The 22744-nt window shown below is 35.1% G+C and overlaps 1 protein-coding gene across 2 annotated transcripts in view; it reads left to right on the top strand.

Moving 5' to 3' along the window:
* The window catches only part of LOC105219440 (neither inactivation nor afterpotential protein C), a 123891-nt gene that overhangs the window by 11511 nt on the left and 89636 nt on the right, over positions 1–22744 (top strand). For both annotated transcript variants that reach the window (XM_054226542.1, XM_054226543.1), the window contains exons 2-7: positions 5818–6118; positions 6282–6585; positions 10705–10985; positions 11050–11328; positions 11396–11784; positions 11854–12100. In XM_054226542.1, coding sequence (XP_054082517.1) covers positions 5834–6118; positions 6282–6585; positions 10705–10985; positions 11050–11328; positions 11396–11784; positions 11854–12100 — 1785 coding nt within the window. In that variant the 5' untranslated portion in view covers positions 5818–5833. The remainder of the gene's footprint in view (positions 1–5817; positions 6119–6281; positions 6586–10704; positions 10986–11049; positions 11329–11395; positions 11785–11853; positions 12101–22744) is intronic.

The raw sequence follows: 22744 nt of genomic DNA, 5'->3' as shown, positions 1-22744 counted from the left end.
ATATTATATACCGAATTTCATTGAAATCTGTTGAGTAGTTCCTGAGATATGGTTTTTGACCCATAAGTGGTCGATGCCACGCTCATTTTTCATTTTGTAGAAAAATCTGAGTGCAGCTTCCTTCTGCTATTATTTCTATGAAATTTAGTGTTTCTGACGTTTTTCACTAGTTAGTTAACTCACTTTTAGTCATTTTCAACCTAACCTTTCTATGCGAGGTGGGCGTGGTTATTATCCGATTTCAACTATTTTCATGGTGTGTATTGGGTACGTAGGAGAACCGACCGCAGAAAGTTTGGTTTATATAGCTTTATTGGTTTGCGAGATATATACAAATAACCGATACTTCGCCAAAAAAATTACATCCAAATATGCCCCTTCCTAGTGCGTTCCTTTATTCCAACTCGGTTCACAACCACGACTACTTTCCTTATAACATAATTTTGAATTCCATCTGATTCCTTTACTTTATAATGTATACATAAGGAACCAATGAAGACAGCGGAATAAAACTTTACACAAATAGTGCATATCATCTCTGGCTTCACTTGTGAAAAAATTGTCGAAAACGGACTATAACTTTTCAAAGCCCCAGATATCGAACATGTTGAAATCAGTGCCTAAGGGAAAATTTAAAACGAAAATATGAGTAAATCTCTCAGATAATTTAAAGTAATTTAGAGGAAATTGTTGTCTTCTAATAGTGAGTCTCTGTTCCAAAAATTATTAAAATCGGGTCAAAACATCTCCTAGCTCCCATATACCTAATTATAGGTTTTTCAAAAGTACGGTGGGCTTTATTCGGCATATATGTATCAGCTCTCATATACTATATATGCTGATTTTCGTTATTCTATTAAACTTTAAGACAAATTTATGGGTATTTGTGTGTTATCTAAATAATTTTTTTTTTTTAAATTGCGAGAGTATAAAATGTTCGGTTGCACCCGAACTTAGCCTTTCCTTACTTGTTATCAATGTCAATTTCTGAGATATTTGATTGTTGAGCAAAAAAGAAACTCGGCAGCTAATAGTGGTGTTTTCTTTAAAAACGAAGCTGCTTAATTTGTCTGATAGCAATTAACATTTTGCTATCAATAAAGGATAAATAAAATAGCAGTAATACTTCTACTAGCCAGCGTAGCCGCTGTCATTTTATTCGAACTATGTCAATATGTTTGTATAACTCATGCAGGTAATCGTTCCATAGTCTACGGTATTCGCTGTTCGCAATGTTCAAAGAACCAAGGTCTTCAATTGCCTACTCAGTGCAAAGTAGCTCCTGTTGGCAGTGGGTGATTCTGCTTTTGATTTTAAGACTTATGTTAATGGCGAAATTACCTACAACTTCAATGCTATGACTGTCAACAGTGACATAACATTCGCTTCGAACTAACGGCGCGGTTGTTGCTTCCGATGATATCAATATCGTACACCAGCAGCTGTGCACTCCTATAGAAGCTTGCTCCTGACGGAGCTTTTGGTGTTTGTCAACGTCAGCTTATACAGCCGTTTTCATAAGCCATCGCCCGTTGCACAGTGGTTCCCAGGCTAAAAATCAAAATATAGATAACAAAATATTTTCACAAAATGTAACCGAATTGTCTCTAAAATTACCAAAATTTTATATCCAGTTTTATCTAGAAATCTAACGGGGCTTTCTAAAAATGGAATCGAAGACGTGAGAACATGTTCATTTTCACAGCGCAGCGAATACTTCTCAACTAAAGGGAAATTTCAAAGTGGTCTGTCGAATATTTACCTTCCTAAATTTGAATGATTTTAAATGTATTTTTAATGAAAGGTATATGTTTCATGTTTCAATATTAATAAAAGCTAATTTGTGTTGTATTTTTTAATTAATGCTTTTCATTACTTTGTTTTTTATATGCGTCTTTATTATGTTTAATTAAAGTTTTAGTTGTGTTTCACTCCCTCTCCCCCTTTGATTTTTTTGTCCAGTGTATTTGTGGCTGTCTTAAATTAATATAAATGTTAAAGTTTGCTGCAGAAATTTGCAGATACATATATGCATAATCTATAATATACTAACACCATCTTTTTTCATCAAGGACAAATTTGCTAAACCATAAATTAACATGTAAGGAAAGGCTAAGTCGAAAATCATCAGATTTAGAATATAGGCTGAGGTATTTCCTGAACCGATTGCACTCATTTTCACTATCCACATTCATTATATCCATAATAAGATTATATGCTTACTTAATTTGGCTAAAATATTTCACATATTAACCGATTTATAAGGTGTTAAGCCCATCGTATTTTTGAAAACACTATAATTAGGTATGTATATGGGAGCTGGGGGAAGTTATGATCCAATGTAAAACATTTTTGGTACAGAGACACACTATTAGAAGAAAAAGATTGAGACATCTGAGATATTTACCGATATTTTCGGTGAAAAATTACCCTAAGGCACCGAGTTCTTCATATTCGATATGGGGGCATTGACAAGTTTTAGTCCGATTTCGACAATTTTTTCACAAGCCATGCCACAGATCATATACAGTATTTGTGTAAAGTTTTATTCCGCGATCTTCATTGGTTCGTAATGTATATTTCATAAAGGTAGGCGTGGTTATTATCCGATTTAAACTATTTTCATGATGTGTGGTTGGGTACGTAAGAGAACCAACTGCAGAAAGTTTGGTTTATATAGCTTTATTGGCTTACGATATATATACAAAAAAACATATTTGGGGTCGAGGTCACGTCCACTTCCCCAAAAAATTACATCCAAATATGCCCTTCACTGGGGCGATCCTTTGTACCTAATTTTATAATTTTATTTATGGCTTAGTTATGACACTTTATGTGTTTTCGCCATTTTGTGGGCGAGGCATTGGTCCGATTTTGCCCATCTTCGAAATCAACTCTCTCACGGTCCCAAGGAACATGTGTGCCCAGTTTCGTCAATATATCTAAATTGTTTAATATTAACCCTTGTACGGACGTTATGTGAACAAAACTATAATACTCTCTTAGCAACTCTTGCTGCGAGAATGTAAAAACAAGCTTTGGTACAAAGGATCATATTAGGGAGTTGAATATTTGGATAAAATTTTTTTGGGAAAGTGTTACAAACAAGGTTATGTTGAAAACTACTGAAAGTGCTTTAATTCAGTAGGGAAAAACACCTAAATGGTTATTGTAAAGATTTTGTAGAAAAGCTGCATTAAGCTTGGTATAAAAATTGGACAATGGGAGTGGCGACGCCCACTTATGGGTTAAAAATCATATCATAACATTTTTTTGGCATCCCCATATTACAGTTTGAAAATGAGGGAAATCGGTTTACTTTATACCACAATTTTGAAGTTGATCTAATACAAATGGTGCATTTAGAGTGTGGGATTCCCGGTGTAAAAATCCTCGAAATCGGACTATAACCTTTCAAGGCCCCAGATATAGAACATGAGGACCTCAATTCTATTGGCAAATTCCGAAAATCTCGCAGATACGTACTTAGCCCTTTTTTGTTAAATATCTGATAATAATGTATTATTAAGCATCTATATACATATATATGTATAGAAGAGGGCGGCCGGGAGTTAACCACGACTTTTTCCCTCAATATATTTATACCTCTTTTATTACAATAAAATGAAAAAGTTTAAAACCGAAAATAACAAAATTATTATAACTTGTCACGATCGTCCCTATGGGAGCTATAGGTAGTAGTACGATGTGGCCAATTTTATAATGTTTAAATATTTTTTTTTTAAATATTTTTCTTGATTTTTTGGTGAAAATTTCATAGCGATATCTCAACGGGAAGTATTTATGGTTTAACACAAGCGGAACCACTGTGCTTTGGTTGTTGCATCCTAACGGTTTTGCCATTCTCATCGAGTGCTTTACTCATTTTTAATTCCTTAATTGGATGGATGGAGTCATATGTAGAAGTTCACGTAAGTGAGGAAAGTTTCTGACTGTCATTCACTTGGGAGTGGCCAGGAACGATTCTTTTACATGTGGCTTTTACATCAGCTCCTGGCGTACGCCGATGATATTGATATCATCGGAAGCAACAACCGCGCCGTTCGTTCTGCTTTTTCCCGCATGGATAAGGAGGCGAAGCGAATGGGTCTGGAGGTGAATGAGGACAAGACGAAATATCTCCTGTCATCAAACAAACAGTCGGCGCATTCGCGTCTTGGCTCCCACGTCACTGTTGACAGTCATAACTTCGAGGTCGTAGATAATTTCGTTTATCTGGGAACCAGCATTAACAACACCAACAATGTCAGCCTTGAAACCCAACGCAGAATCACTCTTGCCAACAGGTGCTACTTTGGACTGAGTAGGCAATTGAAAAGTAAAGTCTATAAGTCGCTCATTGTTCCCGTCCTGATGTATGGCGCTGAAGCGTGGACGAGGACAACATCCGATGAGACGACTCTTGGGGTTTTCGAGAGAAAGGTTTTGCGCAATATTTATGGTCCTCTAAACATTGGCAACGGCGAATACCGCAGACGATGGAACGATGAGCTGTACGATTTATACGACGACATTGACATAGTTCAGCGAATAAAAAGACAGCGGCTACGCTGGCTAGATCATGTTGTACGGATGGAAGAAAACACTCCAGCTCTGAAAGTATTCGATGCAGTACCCGCTGGAGGAAGCCGCGGAAGAGGACGACCTCCACTTCGGTGGAAAGACCAAGTGCAAAGTGACCTGGCTTCACTTGGTGTTTCCAGTTGGCGCCAAAAAGCAATAAGGAGGAATGAGTGGCGCGCTCTGGTGGATTCGGCTATAATCGCTTAAAGCGGTTCCTACGCCAAATATATATATATATATATAGTAGTTTTCAACATAACCTTTGTATGAGAGATGGGCATGGTTATTATCCGATTTCCTCCATTTGGGACTCCTGAGAGTTTCGTTGATATAGCTTTAGTAGTTTGAAAGATATGTAAAAAAACTTAGTAAGGAGCGGGGGCACGCCCACTTTCCCAAAAAAATTACATCCAAATATACCCCTTCCTAGTGCGATCCTTTGTACAAACTTTTACTTTCATAGCTTAATTTATGGCTTAGTTATAGCACTTTATGTGTTTTCCGTTTTCGCCATTTTGTGGGCGTGGCAGTAGTCCGATTTTGTCCATCTTCGAAAGCAACCTTCCTATGGTGCTAAGAAACAAGTGTGTCAAGTTTTATCAAGATATCTTAATTTTTACTCAAGTTACGGCAAGCACAGACGGACGGACAGACAGACATCCGGATTTGAACTCCACTCTTCACCCTATATCTAACTCGTTTAGTTTTGTGTGTTACAAACAACCGTTATGTGAACAAAACTATAATACTCTCTTATCAACTTTGTTGCGAGAGTATAAAAAAGCTTGCAGAATGTATCTATTTATTAAGCTAATATCTTCTATAATACATTTTTTTTGATGTAAAACAGTATTCAGTTGCAATATCCACTCCTCTTATAATGAGATATATAATATAATAAAACTCGTTCTTCTTAATAGATAGTCGACGATATATAACGGTATATTTAAATTAATCGGGGTAGCACTGTCGATATGCAAAATATACTAATAAATATTCTAATATACTAATTAAATAGTATTGTTTGTTCCTGATATCTGATACTTTGGTGCCAATAGTGGTAACAATTAAGAAAGGGTAGCACGCAACCATTACGTATTCATATACATTCAAACTTACGATTTTTTTAAGATAATTCCTATATGATATATTCGACATTAAGTCAACTAGAATAACAATAGATATTTTATGGTTTAACTTTTGCGTATTACTACTCATAGCAATTTTGTACAGTTTTAGGATTTTAAATATGTATTTACCATACACACAACTGCCCGACCCAACGGATAAGTTTGAGATCTATGAAGAAATTGCTCAAGGTGTCAACGCAAAAGTATTTAGAGCAAAAGAGTTGGATAATGAACGAATGGTAGCTTTGAAAATTCAACACTATGATGAGGAACACCAAATATCAATCGAAGAAGAGTACCGCACATTACGTGACCACTGCAACCATCCCAATCTTCCCGAGTTTTATGGCGTCTACAAGCTTGAAAAGCCAAATGCACCTGATGAGATATGGTTCGTCATGGAGGTAAGAAATTAAATAGACATTAACATTAAACAAAAAATGGTATAAGCATAATAGTTTAAAAACGTAAAGTACTCATATGTATGTTTCCAAATTGTCTATTTATGTTGTAAAATAGTTAACCATGCATATACATACATATATACATGTTTAAACGCCTTTAAAGTATTGCAGTGGAGGTACAGCCGTTGACATGGTGAACAAATTAGTAAAATTAGAACGTCGCATGCGTGAAGAACATATTGCCTATATTATACGCGAGACATGTCGAGGAGCTATTGAACTAAATAGAAATCACGTTATACATAGGGATATAAGAGGTGATAATATACTTCTTACTAAAGATGGGCGCGTGAAACTATGTGATTTCGGTTTGTCACGTGAAGTGGATTCGACTTTTGGAAAACGTGGCACGTGCATAGGATCACCTTGTTGGATGGCTCCGGAAGTTGTAACTGCAATGAGTGCAAGTAAGATTTTATTGCATTTCCTCAATATTTTTTCTATATCCTTATATATATATATATATACACTAGCTGACCCGGCGAACTTCGCCCCGCCCAATTTTTATTTGAAATAGTTAAAACGCTTTTTGAACTCTGTTCAAGGCCATTTATTTGTATGGAATGATAGTATATTCAGGGAATAATCTGATCAATATAAATATTTTTGGCGAAGGTCGTTCTTTGTTTTGTTGTGTAGCGTGTAAACAAATAAAGAAGATGGCTCTCCAACACGCTAACATGACACATACATACCTATGTATGTACATATGAAACTGTAAAATTTTGAACTTAAACGATAAATCGGTTTGAATCATTCGAATTCTCAGAATGAACATTTCCTCACTTTTAGATTTGCTGTGTTGTAGTAAACTATTCACTACAGTGAAATTATTATTTATGAATAAAGACGGAAACCTTAGTATATACATACATATCTGGTATAAAAATCCACGGGATTGAGATTTGAACTTGAGGTCAAAATTTTTAAAATTATTGATGAAAATTTTCGTAGAGTTGATAATAAGCACAAATTTTCATAAAATTGTTCATTTTTGATTTTATATTCAAGTTTTTAACAAATAAGTTAATTACAACATTGTTAGTTGATAACATGTAATATTTAATTTTATAATCGTAGGAAAGAGAATTCTTAATTTTTAATAGTAGTATTTATTTTTTTGAATTATAAACGTTTTAATTTAACTTAGCACTAATTGGTGCACAAAATTTTTGGTTAACCTGTCTCGAGCTAACACAAATAGATTTGATGGTTTTCCCACACGTGAGCATGCAACATATAATTGCCCATGGGAAAAACATGGATTATCCAAATCTAACCCACAAATGGACATTGTTTGGCCTTGAGACTTATTAATGGACATGGCAAAAGCTAAACGAATAGGAAACTGTAGTCTGTGCATTATTGAGGTTCGATTTTTTGGTGGCATTTTATTGAAAATATTACTTCAAAGTTCAAAATAAGATTTGATAAATAAAATGAAAAGCAAGCTAATAATACTTACTTTTATTTAATTCGTTTCAAAAGTTTTAAATAATAAAAAGAAAGCAAAGCGTTGCCGAGTTTGATAAATTTTAAACACACGTTTTACGTTTAATAAATGGTAAATTTTAAACACACGTTTTACGTTTAATAAATTTTAGCTAAAATAAACGTTTGGACTTTTAATATAACAGCATCTGCTTCTATAGCGCCATCTAGCCTAATACAGCGCACTTATTCAATTACCTTACAACGTCAGCCGTTATTATCACAAATAAGTGTCAATAAATGTATTCTCATGTAGCGCCATCTACTGGAATAGCTTAACTGAAAATGGGAGGCTTAAGCAATGCTTAAATAACAGCTGATTTTTGTTTTGACTTTGCTTTGAATTTTCAGCGACATCTTTCGTAGCGTAGGGCAAGTGTCCGTTCGTTTGCACTCAATAACAGCTTATACTTTTCCTTCAGTTCCCATAGGTGCTCCGACTCGCTAGTGATGAAATTTGGGGTTCTTTTGTTGTTTTCATCAATTTTTGATATAATTTTCCTCGCAAATTTATCTGTTATAATTTAAATATTTCAAACATATTTTTATGAATGACATTTGTAAAACATATGTTGCCCATAACGTTGCCATTTATCATAATAAAATTTTATAGAAATTAAGCATTGACTGTGAAACGCAAACGACTACTCAGTTTGCAACAATACTTAGCTAAAATTTTATTTAGGCACAACTTAAGTATGGACTGTGAAACCGGGCATTAGCCATACAAAATTCTATACCTAAATGCAAATAAATGAATTTTATTTTTGCATTTAGAAAATACATGCAGAAATCAACTCTGCGATTTCCTAAATTCCTCTGAAATCTCCCAAATTCGAGGAAGATTTACTGGAAAAGAGTGGCAGCATTGCTTATTTGTCTGACCATACATATGTACATAACTTTATTTATTTCACGGATTGTATGTGATTTTTTCTTAAATTTAGAATATTGGAAGTCATAGATTCGTATAACTTTACCACAAATAATATAAACTTCAAACAACGCATTTTCATTTAATGTTTTTAGCAAGTGGCAGCTTTTGTTATGACAGCCTAAATCCATGAAAATTTAGAAAGAAATGTAGCGCCATCTACTGTAACATAGCGCACTTAGCGCCACCAACTAGTGAATAGCTCTTTGCTAATAATAAATAAATAATTTGCAATAAATAAATAATGCGACTATAAGGAGAGTTATAAACTATCCTATCTTTCAAGTTGGAGCAAACTGCACACAGTGTTAAAAATTTCATTAAAATCGGTTCAGTAGTTTAGGAGTCCATCGAAAACAAACAACGCGACACGTGATTTTTATATATTAAGATATATAGAATGAAGCTCAAGAAAAACTTGTAAAAAGAATATTTGTATATCCATACATATTGTATTTGTGCTAGATAGTACCACTTGCTATAGTTTTTATACTTTCGCAATAAAGTCGCAAAGAGAGTATTATAGATTTGTTCACATAACGGTTGTTTGCAACACTCAAAACTAAACAAGTTCGATATAGGGCAATATATACCAAAGTGATCAGGGTGAAGAGTGGAGTTCAAATCCGGATGTCTGTCTGTCCGTCCGTCTGTGCAAGCCGTAACTTGAGTAAAAATTAAGATATCTTGATAAATCTTGGCACACTTGTTTTTTGGAACCATATGAAGGTTGCTTTCGAAGATGGGCAAAATCAGACCACTGCTACGCCCACAAAATGGGGAAAACCGAAAACACATAAAGTGCCTTAACTAAGCCATAAAAAAAGCTATGGAAATTTGGTACAAAGGATCGTACTATAAAGGGGCATATTTGGATGTATTTTTTTTTGGAGAAGTGGGCGTAACCCCGCCACCTACTAAGTTTTTGTAAATATCTCGTAAACTACTTAAGTTATATCAACCAAATTTTCTAGAATGGGTGTGGCTCCGCCCACTTATGGGTCAAAAACCATATCTCCGAAGCTACTCAACCAATATCAATGAAACATGGTTTGTAATATTTTCCTTGCATCCCAATGATATATTGTATAGGCCAAATCGGTTCACAACCACGCCTACTTCCTATATACCAGAACTTTGAAGTTGATCTGAATATTTTAATTTACAATATGGGGCATTCTCTGGAAAAAAGCCACTTGAAAAAAAAGTTCTTTATTTTCTTTGGCAATGATATATCTTATAGTACATGTAAAACCTAAAATAAAACATATGGTTTTAGGTCTGTGTAACGCGGGGTTGCCATATGGGCCAACGTTTTTAGTAAAAAAATTTTCCAACCGCCATAACTTTAAAACTAATGAACAGATTTTAAAACACCATGCGACTTTTTCTTCAGAATTTCTCAAACTTTAACACTGTGTATCGTAAAAATTTTTAAAATTAATATTTCATAGCAAAAAAAGAAAATTTTTTTTTTAATTTTTAACAATTTATGCCCCCTTCGATTTTTTTCGAAAATATCTTAAAATGTTCCTTATTTCATCACCTTTTTACCCCCCAAAGCGAATTTTAATAATATATTAGGGTTTGAAACTTTCAATGGACTTTATACCATATATATGACGAATATGTAGGTCAAATTGTGTATAATATAATATTAATAAAATTAAATAAATAAATTAAAATAAACTTATCCCTTCCTTACTTGTTATACATATGTTTGTATGTATTTCTTCTGCGAAGGGCATTTCTACCGAACAATTCAAGAGCTTTGACTTTATTCACATAATGGTTGTTTGTAACATCCATATAGTATTTGGATGACGAGTAGAGTTGAAAACTAGAGGTCTGCCCATCTGTCCGTCCGTGCAATCTTTTTGAAACTAAACATATAAAGAGGAATAACTCCACCATTAATAAGGAAATAAAAGGAAAATTTGTTACCTTACTAACGAAAAACAAAAGAAATTATGTGATACATTTAGTTACATCAAAATCAGCCGTAATAGTTTTATCGATTTTTGATAATTAACATGAACCGTGTATTTACATACTTATATCTACATACTTAATTCTCAATTTTAAATTTTTGAATATTCAGAGGACCCCGAGATTACCTCTCGAGCAGACGTATGGGCACTAGGCATAACAACAATTGAATTAGCTGATGGTCAACCACCTTTTGCTGATATGCACCCAACCCGTGTTATGTTTCAAATAGTACGAAATCCACCGCCGACTCTATTACGGCCAACTAATTGGTCACAACAAATTAATGATTTCGTATCGGAGTGTTTGGAGAAAAATGTAGAGAATCGTCCAATGATGGTTGAAATGATTGAACATCCATTTCTTAACGAATTATTCGACAATGAAGAAGAAGTAAGTAATTCAATATTTCCTTCAAGTAAAAAGTGTAAAATGCATTTACCACTTTGTCATCCAGATGCAGGCAGACCTTCGCGAACTATTAGTTTTTTGTAGAGATGCTCCAGCTATATACAAGGACCCCGAAATATTTGTTGACAGAGGTTATATAAAACGGTTCGACGGAAAACCGGAGCGTATGTACCCGGAAGATTTGGCTGCTATTGAAAATGCGACAGACGAAATGATTTTAGAATCACTTCGTAACCGGATGGAGCTCGGTGGATCTTATAGCTTTATCGGCGATGTTTTACTATCATTAAATTCCAACGATTTGCAAACTGACTTCGACGACGAGGTAGAAAGTTTTTACAAAATGCTGGTATATAAGAATAGTATTGATTGCATTATTATTTATTTTTCAGTTCCACAGTAAATATAAGTTTAAGTCGCGTTCGCAAAATTCTCCTCATATTTTTGCCGTTGCTGATATTGCGTATCAAGATATGCTACATCACAAAGAACCGCAACACGTTGTATTTTCCGGGGAGAGCTTTTCCGGTAAATCGACTAACATTCGCCTACTAATAAATCATTTATGTTACTTGGGATCTGGTAATAGAGGGGCTACCTCAAGAGTGGAAAACTCAATCGAAGCAATTCAAATGCTGGTCAATGCGGGTACACCTATTAACAATGAGTCCACACGTTGTGTGCTGCAGTACTTCCTGACCTTTGGTCAGACGGGGAAACTCAGTGGTGCTATATTTAATATGTATATGTTAGAGAAGCTTCGAGTTTCCACTACTGATATGTAAGAGTATATTTGGTTTTTTTCTGAAATATTCCACTATCTGAAATTAATTTTCATTATACTTTATAGGAACCAGCACAACTTTCATATCTTCTACTATTTCTATGATTTTATGAACAGTGAAGGTATACTAAAAGAGTATAATTTAAAAAGTGAACGTGGTTATCGTTACCTGCGCATTCCAGCAGAAGCACAACCCACTAAATTGAAATACCATCGCGATGACCCTATAAATAATGTTGAACACTATAAGCGTTTCGAGAGCATATTGCAAGATCTTGACTTTAATCACAAACAACTAGAAACGTTGCGCAAGGTAAATACATGAATTTGTAAATATATAATAATAATATTTACGTCTAAATCCAAAACGAATACAAATTCTACATCTGTATGTTACGAAAGCCAAATAGTTAAATTAATTTGATATTTATATATTATTAATTAATATTTAATCATTAAAAAATGTTCATTGCAACAAATAAGTACACAATTCGTAAATCAATTTATTCATACATACATACATACATCCCGACGAATTGGGAGATACAAAAAATAATGTTTTCAACGGACGATGAACTCCCTTCAGCATAGAGAAGAACGCTACGTGTACTTTGAATAAACGTATGTAATCAAATATAATAGCAAGCAGAAATTGACGAAAAACGAAAGACTATCAGGCAAGTTCTGTAAATCGTTTCGGCCAAATCTTTTGATTTTCTGTTTGCAAATCGAAAAACATGTTCGGAAAATGTTCACGTTTTTCATTTTTCGAAAATTAACAAACCGTTTTGTAATAGTTGTCAAAAACGTTGTGCCCTCCCGTACTTGTCGCCCGTAGCAACCAAAATTTGTCAAAAGTTATGCCAAAGAAAAAATGAGAAATTAATGTTAACTTTTACCTCAACTTGTCTAGTTTGCTTTTCACACATTTAGCTTTTCAGTTTTAATTTCTTATAATATAAACGATCAAACCTGAAATCCCACTATTACAAATAACCTTATTATCTTAAAATAATATTATTCGACTGTAAATTTAAGTTAGTTTGAGAGAATTTTAAATAATTTAAAGTTTATTTTTTAATTAATACAAAATATCGGTACTAGTAACTCTGCCTTGTGACAGACTCAAGAGTGAGAGCGGCCGACTCTTCTCTACGGGAAAAATCCAAATGTCTAGATTCTACCGCCCGCTTCTGCCGTACGCTACCGTAGATATGCTAGACTCTAGATATATAGATATTCTAGACTCTGTAGTCGATAGAAGCGGGCGGTAGAAGCGGTGATGACTGTTCATTTACATTGAAAACTCATATGATAGATCGCATCGGCTCTCTCCGTCTACGCGTTTACGTCGTCACTGTTTGAACTAAAACGCCTTAAGCTCCAGTTACCGATGCTTGACTTGACCTAGAGAGACTTGAGAACTGTCACATAAAAGATCCGTTTAATGGGCCTTGCATGTATTTGATTACCGAACGCATGACTTGACTTGAAAGTCAGTTGAATTTAGAACTCTAAGTTACGTTGACATTTGTACTGCTCTCCCTCTCTCACTGCTTCTCTTTTCATTCTCATTATGACACTATTCCAGTGTTGCCTGAATGTTTTCGTTTAAAATTAAATATGTTAAAATTCTAATCTTTAATATTTAATAAATCTTCAAATAAAGAAAAAATTAGATAATTCAGAGGAAAATACCTTTTTCACAACAATTATTTTTTAATGTGTTTAATAAAAAAATCTTTTATTTTATTTATAACGCAAATACTTGTTTAACTTTAAGAGCAATAAACAAATCAAATCAAATAGGTTCGATATGAGGATAATTTTTGCAACAGAAACATAACTATTGCGAATCTCTCCAAGAATTTGTGGTGATCTGCTCAGAAAAAAATATTTTGCGAATTTATGTAATGAAAAATTGATTGTAAATGTTCAAATACAATTTGAATAAATTATTTATTCACCTATCATTTATACGCTTGGCTGGCTCCAATTTATTACATCTTTTAACAATTCTAAATATCGAAAAACTGAACTATGCGTGCACGTTTCTTTTGTGCTATTCTGCTCAAAGCTATATTCATATATGTATTTATTAAAGAGTTTTCTTTCAAACAGAAAATCTTAACGTGTTCACAGATTTCCTAATAGTGAAGTTTTTTTGTATACTAGTTTTAAAATCTTCAATCTTGGTGATATTTTAATTTAAACAAATAAGGAAGGGCTAAGTTCGGGAGTAACCGAACATTTTATACTCTCGCAATTTATTTATTTAACTTTATTTATATTAATAATACACAATTTGACCCACATATTCGTCATATATAGTGCATAAAGTCAATTGAAAGTTGTAAACCATAATATTAGGTTAGAAGCACCGAGGTCCTCGTGTTCGATATATGGGGACTTAAAACCCTATGGTCCGATTTCGGCGATTTTTAGAATGGGGCTGCCACACTATTAACATAGTATTTGTGCAAAGTTCTGCACCGATATCTTCACTAGTGCTTACTTTATATATTGTAAAGTAAACGATTCAGATTGTCTTCAAAGTTCTGGTATATAGGAAGTAGGCGTGGTTGTGAAGCGATTTGGCCAATTTTCACAACATATCATTGGGATGAAAGGAAACTATTACAAACCAAGTTTCATTGAAATCAGTCGAGTAGTTCCCGAGATATGGTTTTTGACCCATAAGTGGGCGACGCCACGCCCATTTTCCATTTTGTAGAAAAATCTGAGTGCAGCTTCCATCTCCCATTTCTTATGTGAAATTTAGTGTTTCTGACGTTTTTCGCTAGTGAGTTAACCCACTTTTAGTAATTTTCAACCTAACTTTTGTATGGGAGGTGGGCGTGGTTATGATCCGATTTCTTTCATTTTTGGACTGTATTAGGAAGTGGCTAAAAAAAACGACTGCAGAAAGTTTGGTTTATATAGCTCTATTGGTTTGCGAGATATGTACAAAAGCTTAGTATGGGGCGGGGCCACGCCCACTTCCCCAAAAAAATTACATCCAAATATGCCCCTTCATAGTGCGATCCTTCATAACAAATTTTATTTCCATAGGCACTTTATGGGTTTTCGGTTTTCGCCATTTTGTGGGTGTGCCAGTGGTCCGATTTTGCTCATTTCGAAAGCAACCTTCCTATGGTGCCATGAAATAAGTGTGCCAAGTTTCATCAAGATATCTTAATTTTTACTCAAGTTACAGCTTGCACAGACGGACGGACGGACGGACGGACAGACAGACATTCGGATTTGAACTCCACTCTTCACCCTGATCACTTTGGTGTATATAACCCTATATCTAACTCGTTTAGTTTGGGTGTTACAAAAAACCGTTATGTGAACAAAACTATAATACTCTCTTTAGCAACATTTGTTGCGAGAGTATAAAAACTTAGTTTTAAAGCTAAATCTGAACATCTGGAAACTCTACCCAGAAACTATAATAATAACAGCTGAAGTTGAAGTTGTGTGAAGTATAACTGCATCTAAGTTTTCCAAGCCAAATTTTTCGAAGCTGAGTCAAGTCAAGCATCGGTAACTGGAGCTTTACTGAGTAATATGCTACCGTAGATATTCTAGTCATTCGGATTTTTCCTGTAGAGAAGAGTCGGCCGCTTCTCACTCTCGAGTCTCTCACAACGCAGGGTTACCAGTACCGATATTTTGTATTAATTAAAAAATAGACTATGAAATATTTAAAATTTTCTCAAACTAACTTAAATTTACAGTCGAATAATATTATTTTTAAATAATAAGATTATTTGTAATAGTGGGATCTCAGTTTTGATCTTTTATATTATGAGAAAATAAAACTGAAAAGCTAAATGTGTGGAAAACAATCAAGACAAATTGAGCTAATATTATTTTTAAATAATAAGATTATTTGTAATAGTGGGATCTCAGTTTTGATCTTTTATATTATGAGAAATTAAAACTGAAAAGCTAAATGTGTGGAAAACAATCAAGACAAGTTGAGCTATGACAACATTAATTTCTCATTTTTTCTTTGCTTCCACCGGCATAACTTTTGACAAATTTTGGTTGCTACGGGTGGGAGGAACGTTTTTGGCTGTTTGAACTATTACGAATAGAAATGCGTTACGAAAGAGAATTGTGTTGCGAAGGGGAATCGGTACTCTTTAAAAGTTTTGGATTGTAGAAAATGTTGTAATGTTTTTTCGTTCACATATTTTCAAAAAAGTTTACATTACTACCAGAAAAAATGTGAATGTAAATAAATTCAAAAACAGAAAAGTCAAACACGTAAGGAAAGGCAAAGTTCGGGTGTAACCGAAGACTTTATACTATCATATTATTATATATTGTAGGACTCAGAGCAATTAAAATTGTTTCAAGTGTTGGTAAAACTTTATATTAAACCGGATTGAAGAATACGGTAAGATATTGTTTTATACATGTGGGTTCTTATTAATGAATTAAGTCACTTTATTAAAACGCGTTTGAAATCTGATCACAATTCTTGATTTCACTTAAATTTATATTTGTGCAATGATTCGCTTAAAAAGGAGGAGGGCCTGGCTCGGTGACGACTCGTATTGTAATGTCTATAATTCAGTTAAGTTTTACGAGAAGCTATTCGGTCAAGTGGTCGTTCGTTAAACCGGTTGGTAGTATTGTTTATAGTGTGTAGAGATATTTTGTAATATATTATGTAATAGATTTCGATATTTAGTGCTGCCACTGCAGCCCAATCCCACATTCGGTCATCCTGATGTATCGTTCGTCTCGACCGATGGCTCCCATCTTTTCATGTTCTCTGCTATAGTAGTAGTGCGCCCCGGACCTTCGAGATCACCCACACTATCCGCCTCATATCGACCATGTCTCTTAATTTGAATTATTTTGTACGGACCGAAAAATTTTCCTTTAACCTGAGCCCTGAGCTATACTGAGTTCGTTTTATCGCTACCAGTTCATCTGTCTTGTAACTATCCTCTTTCTTCTTAGTATTGTTAAATGATTTCCTATTTTCTCTTCTTCAATGCTTCTCGTTCTACGTCTAGCTCTTCAATGTGCATATCGTTTAGTAGTTCTTTTAATTGTATTACAGTGTTGACCCTCATTTCGACTAGTGATGAGCGATATTTCACTACCGGTGATTTTTTTACTGTGATTGAAAAATCACATATAGCAAATGTGATCAATTATTGTAAATATCAGTGATTTACAATTGCAATTGCAGTTCAGTAATTTGAGTTCGATCACAGTAGCTATAGAGAAGTTCAGTGTTTTTGTTCGATCACAGTACATATACATGTAATTCGATCACTGTAACAGTAGCAGTTCAGTGATTCTAATTCGATCACTGTAGCAATAGCAGTTCAGTGATTCTAATTCGATCACTGTAGCAATAGCAGTTCGAAAAGTAACAATCACTGTTCAGTAGTAATCACACAGCAATACCAGTTCGAAAGTATCAATCCCTGTTCGGTAACAATATCAGTTCGAAAGTAGCAATCACTGTTCAGTAACAATATCAGTTCGAAAGTAGCAATCACTGTTCAGTACCAATATCAGTTCGAAAGTAGCAATCATTGTTCAGTAGCAATATCAGTTCGGAAGTAGCAATCACTGTTCAGTAACAATATCAGTTCGAAAGTAGCAATCACTGTTTAGTAACAATATCATTTCGAAAGTGGCAATCACTGTTCGGTGATCACAGTACAAATTTTAGTTGTGATTTTGATAATTTTGGGTACGGTGATTACAAAAGCAGGTACATTTTTGGATATTGTTAAAATTAATAAAAATGTAAATGTAAAAAATTAAAAAAAATGTGGAGTATAAATTCTCATAAATTCTTTTAGCGCACAGTTTTGCCAGCATTGGCACGATAATTTTGTGCATCCTTTCTACCTGCCCATTACTCCTTGGAACCCCTGTGGCGATCATAAGGTGTTGAAATCCTTTTTCCTCGCAATATTTTTTGAAAGTATGCGAGGTGAACGCATACTTATAAATCGTTTTGGGTTCCCGAAAATAGCTGATTGTTTTTTCAGACTAGTAATTAAGCTTTCGGTACATGTAGTTCGAGTGGGATACAACCACACGAATTTCGTAAAAGCATCTACCACTACCAAAATATGATTATAGGCTTTGTTAGTTGTTTGCATCGGACCTACGTGGTCTATATGAAATGTGATGAGAGGTTTGTCGCCTTTTGGTATTGGAGTTAGCAACTAGTGTCCGACCGATACCAAATTTTTGGCCGATGCCGATTCTTTCATCAACAACTTTATTTAGTTAATTAGTAAAGTAACAAATGAAAAACAAAGACAAACAACATCACAAAATAAGACAACTCAGTTCATATGATGAAGTTGATTATTCATTTAATTAATATTCAAAATTATATAAATTATTATTATAAGATATACAGTGGAACTTCTCTAACTCGAATCACCATAATCCACAAAAAAACTTCGAGTTAGAGAGTCTTCGAGTTATAGAATTTTCATTAAAAAATATAATTTTTCAAAAAGCAGTAAAATATAGATTTATGTCCAGTTTTACTTATTTACTACGCTAAAAGTTTTATGTTCATGCGTTAAAACATGTATTCTGAATTTTGTTTGTTGCAGTTTGCAATTTTTTGGTTCTTGACGTTTGTATCCCATGCCTTTGTTACATGATTTATACAATTCATAAGTGTAATATCATTTTTTTTGTTCGTCTCCATAAGATATAGAGGGACTCTTCTTAAATTCTACCTCGATATAAAAATTTTAAACTTTGTATTATGCCCTGACCAAAAAGTTCGATTTATGGAAGTAAATTTGTATGAAAATCGCCTTCTATTGCCACTTCAAAAGTTCGAGTTATGGAGATCTTCGAGTTATAGAAGTTCGAGTTATGGAAGTTCCACTGTATGTTGATAGAAAAAATAAATTATTTGCGTTTTCTCAAAGCGAATCAGCAATATAGCTCTTTACTTTAAGGACAAATATGAGCATCAAGGCCTATAATCGAAAATAGTAGGTCTATTAAAAAGAATCCATTATTTTTAAAGAGATGACTTTTGTCATTTATATCTCGCATTGTGAAAGGCGTCACATGGGGATAGTGTCTCGATAGAAACCTCTGAAGCTTATTTGGGAGCTTCTTTTGCATGCACCTTATAGTCCAGGCCAGCTCCAAGTGATTATTACATGATCCTGTGATGAATTATTAGTTTAGTCAAATGCTTATTCTGTGTTTTATATGGAAAGAGAAGAATTCAAATTTTATGCTTAAAGAAATCAAAAAAGTAAAAAAAAAATTATTTTAGTGTGATCCCAAATAAGTAGAAAGAATCGCCTAACAATCGGCCAAATATGGCCGATGCCGATACCGATGCTGATGCTAAATTTTGTGGCCGATACCAAGGCCGATTAACCGGTCGGTCTCTATTAGCAACCCTTCCTTCCTGCCTGCTTTCCTGTCTTTAATTATACATTCTACACAGCACAATAAAACATGAATCCTCCATACCCGTACATGGAGGCATCTGTATGGACCTCCGTTGCTGCTTTTGGGTTATAGAGTCTGAGAACCGGTGCGGTAATCAAAGAGGTCTTCAGTTGCTGAAAAGCAGCAATTCGTCATCTCCCATGACAAATGCGGTACTATATCTTAGCAACCCCGACAATGGGCGAGCTAACGTTGCGTAGTCTTTGATAAAGCGTCTGAAATACGAAGTTAGTCCCACGTATCGCTGCAACGACTTGGGGTCATGAGATAAAGGGAAATTCCTTATGGCTAAGGTTTTCATATCTGACGGCCTAATAGTACCCCTCTCTACAACGTATCCGAAAAAATCTACATTCTCCCTCAGGAATTTTTTTTTTTTTTTCATATAATTCTTTATTTATTGAATCTGCTCTTTGGAGCCTAACAATAAGTTATAAAATCTTAATTCTAATTAAAACTAGACAAGCTCAACCAATTGATTGAGTTGTTTTGGTGAAACGTTGCTCCTCAGTGTGCTGGCATATATCTTCTTTTTAGACGTGATTGATTACAAGAATGTAATAAAGCATTAGCCAATGGGTTTGGGTGATCGCGGAGTTTGGACAAATATTTATTTCTGCTGTTCTCTACTTCTTTCTTTACCATGAGAATACCAAGATCTTTATGGATATTTTCATTGCGCATATACCATGGTGAGCACGTGATTGTTCTAAGCATTTTTGATTGGAATCTCTGAATTATATCGATATTGGTTGCACAGGTCGTACCCCACAGTTGGATGCCGTACATCCAAATCGGCTTTATGACCGCGTTGTATAATAGAACTTTGTTGTCTAGGCTAAGTTTTGAATTTTTATTTAAAAGCCAATTTAAATGTGCTGCTCTTATCTTCATGCAGGTTATTTTGCACGATATGTGTTTTCTCCACGTGAGCCTTCTATCCAAGTGAATACCAAGATATGTTACTTCAGTCGCTTGGGGTACTAAAATATTGTTCATTTTAACTGCCGGACACGTTTTTGGTCTTAGAGAAAATGTAACATGCTTGCACTTCTGTTCGTTTACATTTATACGCCAGTTTGCTAGCCATTCTTCGACAAAAATCAAATGCGCTCCTAATACTTTTGATGCTATAATTGGGCATTTGTTTCGACTCACTAAAGCTGTGTCATCCGCAAAAGTTGATGTCAAAATATTACTAGCTGTTGGAAGGTCTGCTGTATATATTATGTATAGAGTTGGCCCTAAAACACTGCCCTGAGGTACAGGAATTGGCATTTTTTCCATTTAATTTGTAAATTACACAATACCTGCCGTAACTTTTGAATACTTTGGCTATTATTCCTGTCAGGAATGATTAGATCATCCATATATGCTATGCACGTGCCATCTTGTATTGAGTCCCTCAAAACTGCTAAAATGAATCTGGAGAATACTGCCAGCGAGTTTGATATTCCAAAAGGAACGAAAAAACTCGTACTGACCACTATGGGTCACAAAAGCGGTGTATTTTCTGGATTCCTCCTCTACCGGAACGTGGAAGAATCCATTTTTCAAGTCGAGTGTCGTAAAAACCTGAGCCCCTTGTAATCTCTCTAGTACATCATCTATGAGTGGCATCGGAAAATTGTCCTTTAAAATTTTAAGGTTTAATCTTCGGTACTAGCACCACCGGCGATGCGTATTCGGAATAACTAACGCGAATAATCCCCTCCTCTAACCACTTTTTGACCTGTTGTTCTACCATACATTTGTCGACATATGGCATTCTTCTCGGTCCTTGATATACCGGCGTCTCGTCGGTTAACAAAATTTTCATTTCTATTGCTGACTTAAATTTTTGGTTCGGGTTATAACTTTCTACTAGTTTCCCTATTCACTCTCTGTACTCACGTTCTAGGTGCGGCAATTTGCATTCTATACCTTGGCTATTCTTGTCGTCGGTTATCATTCATATGTCTCGTAAACTCACTCAACCAGACCTGGTACAATCCTTTCTCAACGCGTTCCGTCCCTATTTCTTGTATGCCCTTTGGCTTTTCCACAAACGTAACTGGTTCCTCTACTGCTTGTGTGCCCCTTGGCTTTTCCACAAGTGATTCCTGTACTGCTTGTGTGCCCCCTGGCTTTTCCACAAGTGCTTCCTGTACTGCTTGTGTGCACCATGGCTTTTCCACAAACGTAACTCCTTCTTCTTTTATTACCATGTTTACTAAGTTGAGCACACTGTTTCCTACTATCGCCGAGTAACAAATATCCCGTTCTCTACCCGCGTGAAACACAAGTGGTATGTTAATATTGTCCACTTTCAACTGACAAGAGAAACTATCCATTGTATTGAGTACGCTATCCCCTATACCCGTTAACCGTCGCACATCATTGTCCAACTTTATACTTCCCACCATCATCAACACATCGTATGTCAATAAACATAAATCGCAACCCGTATCGATGCATGATCCCCCGTCCGACCACATTTGAAACACAGCTATTTGCAAGGTGTCCCAATTCAATTTATCCAGGAATAACATAATAACATAAGGTTTGTTGCTCACATTACATTACATTACAAAAGTCAACGGTACCTTTATATTTTGGACGCACACTCATCCCCTGCTCGTAACCTCGTAGCTCATAACTGTAACCGCGTACGCGCTAATCGTTGTTGTACAGTCGTCGCGTTGATATTGACGCTGAAATTAACGCTGTCGTTGGCGTTGATGTTGCCGCTGATGTCGACACAGTCTTTAGTGTTTGATGTTGCCGCTGATGTCAACGCTGTCGTTGGTGTTAGCGATTCTGCCTTAGCGTCCGTTATATCTTTTGTTTGCACCGTGACCTTTTGAGACTGTGTGGTCGTGCACCGACCAGCTGCATATATCGATGTGAAGCGTTCCCGCTGATGTTAAGTAAGTTGCCCAATTTATCAGCCCTTGATTGTGCGCGTGTACGTGTCTACGTTCGGCGTTGATGCGCTGTCCTTCTGCATTCGTCGTCACCGGCCAGGTAAGTTTTCCACAATCCCATCGCTGCCACCAATTTATGCGTTCTTATTAACGAATTAATTCACTTTATTAAAACGAGTTCTTGATTTCACTTAAATTTATATTTGTACTCGTATTGTAATGCTTATAGTTCAGTTAAGTTTTACGAAAAGCTATTCGGTCAAGTGGTCGTTTGTTAAAAGGTTTGGTAGTATTGTTTATAGTGTGTAGAGATATTTTGTAATAGAGTATGTAATAGATTTCGGTATTTAGTGCTGCCACTGCAGCCCAATCCCACATACATGGTTGTTGAATGTTCTTTATCAAGCAGGCAACTAAAAAATGTTTCTTCGAGAGTATATGTTATGGTAGTCCTTCCAGACTTGACAAATATTAAAATCTCCAGCGATTATTAGTGTTAGTTAGTTAGTTATTAGAGAGGACTTACATAATGAAGTTCTATAATCAAATCTCTGACATAAAATATT

The sequence above is a fragment of the Zeugodacus cucurbitae genome, chromosome 3, assembly GCF_028554725.1.
Source record: "Zeugodacus cucurbitae isolate PBARC_wt_2022May chromosome 3, idZeuCucr1.2, whole genome shotgun sequence".
Classification (NCBI taxonomy): Eukaryota; Metazoa; Arthropoda; class Insecta; order Diptera; family Tephritidae; genus Zeugodacus; species Zeugodacus cucurbitae.
The sequence above is the reverse complement of the archived record's forward strand: the minus strand, read 5'-3'. Positions and strand labels throughout refer to the sequence as shown.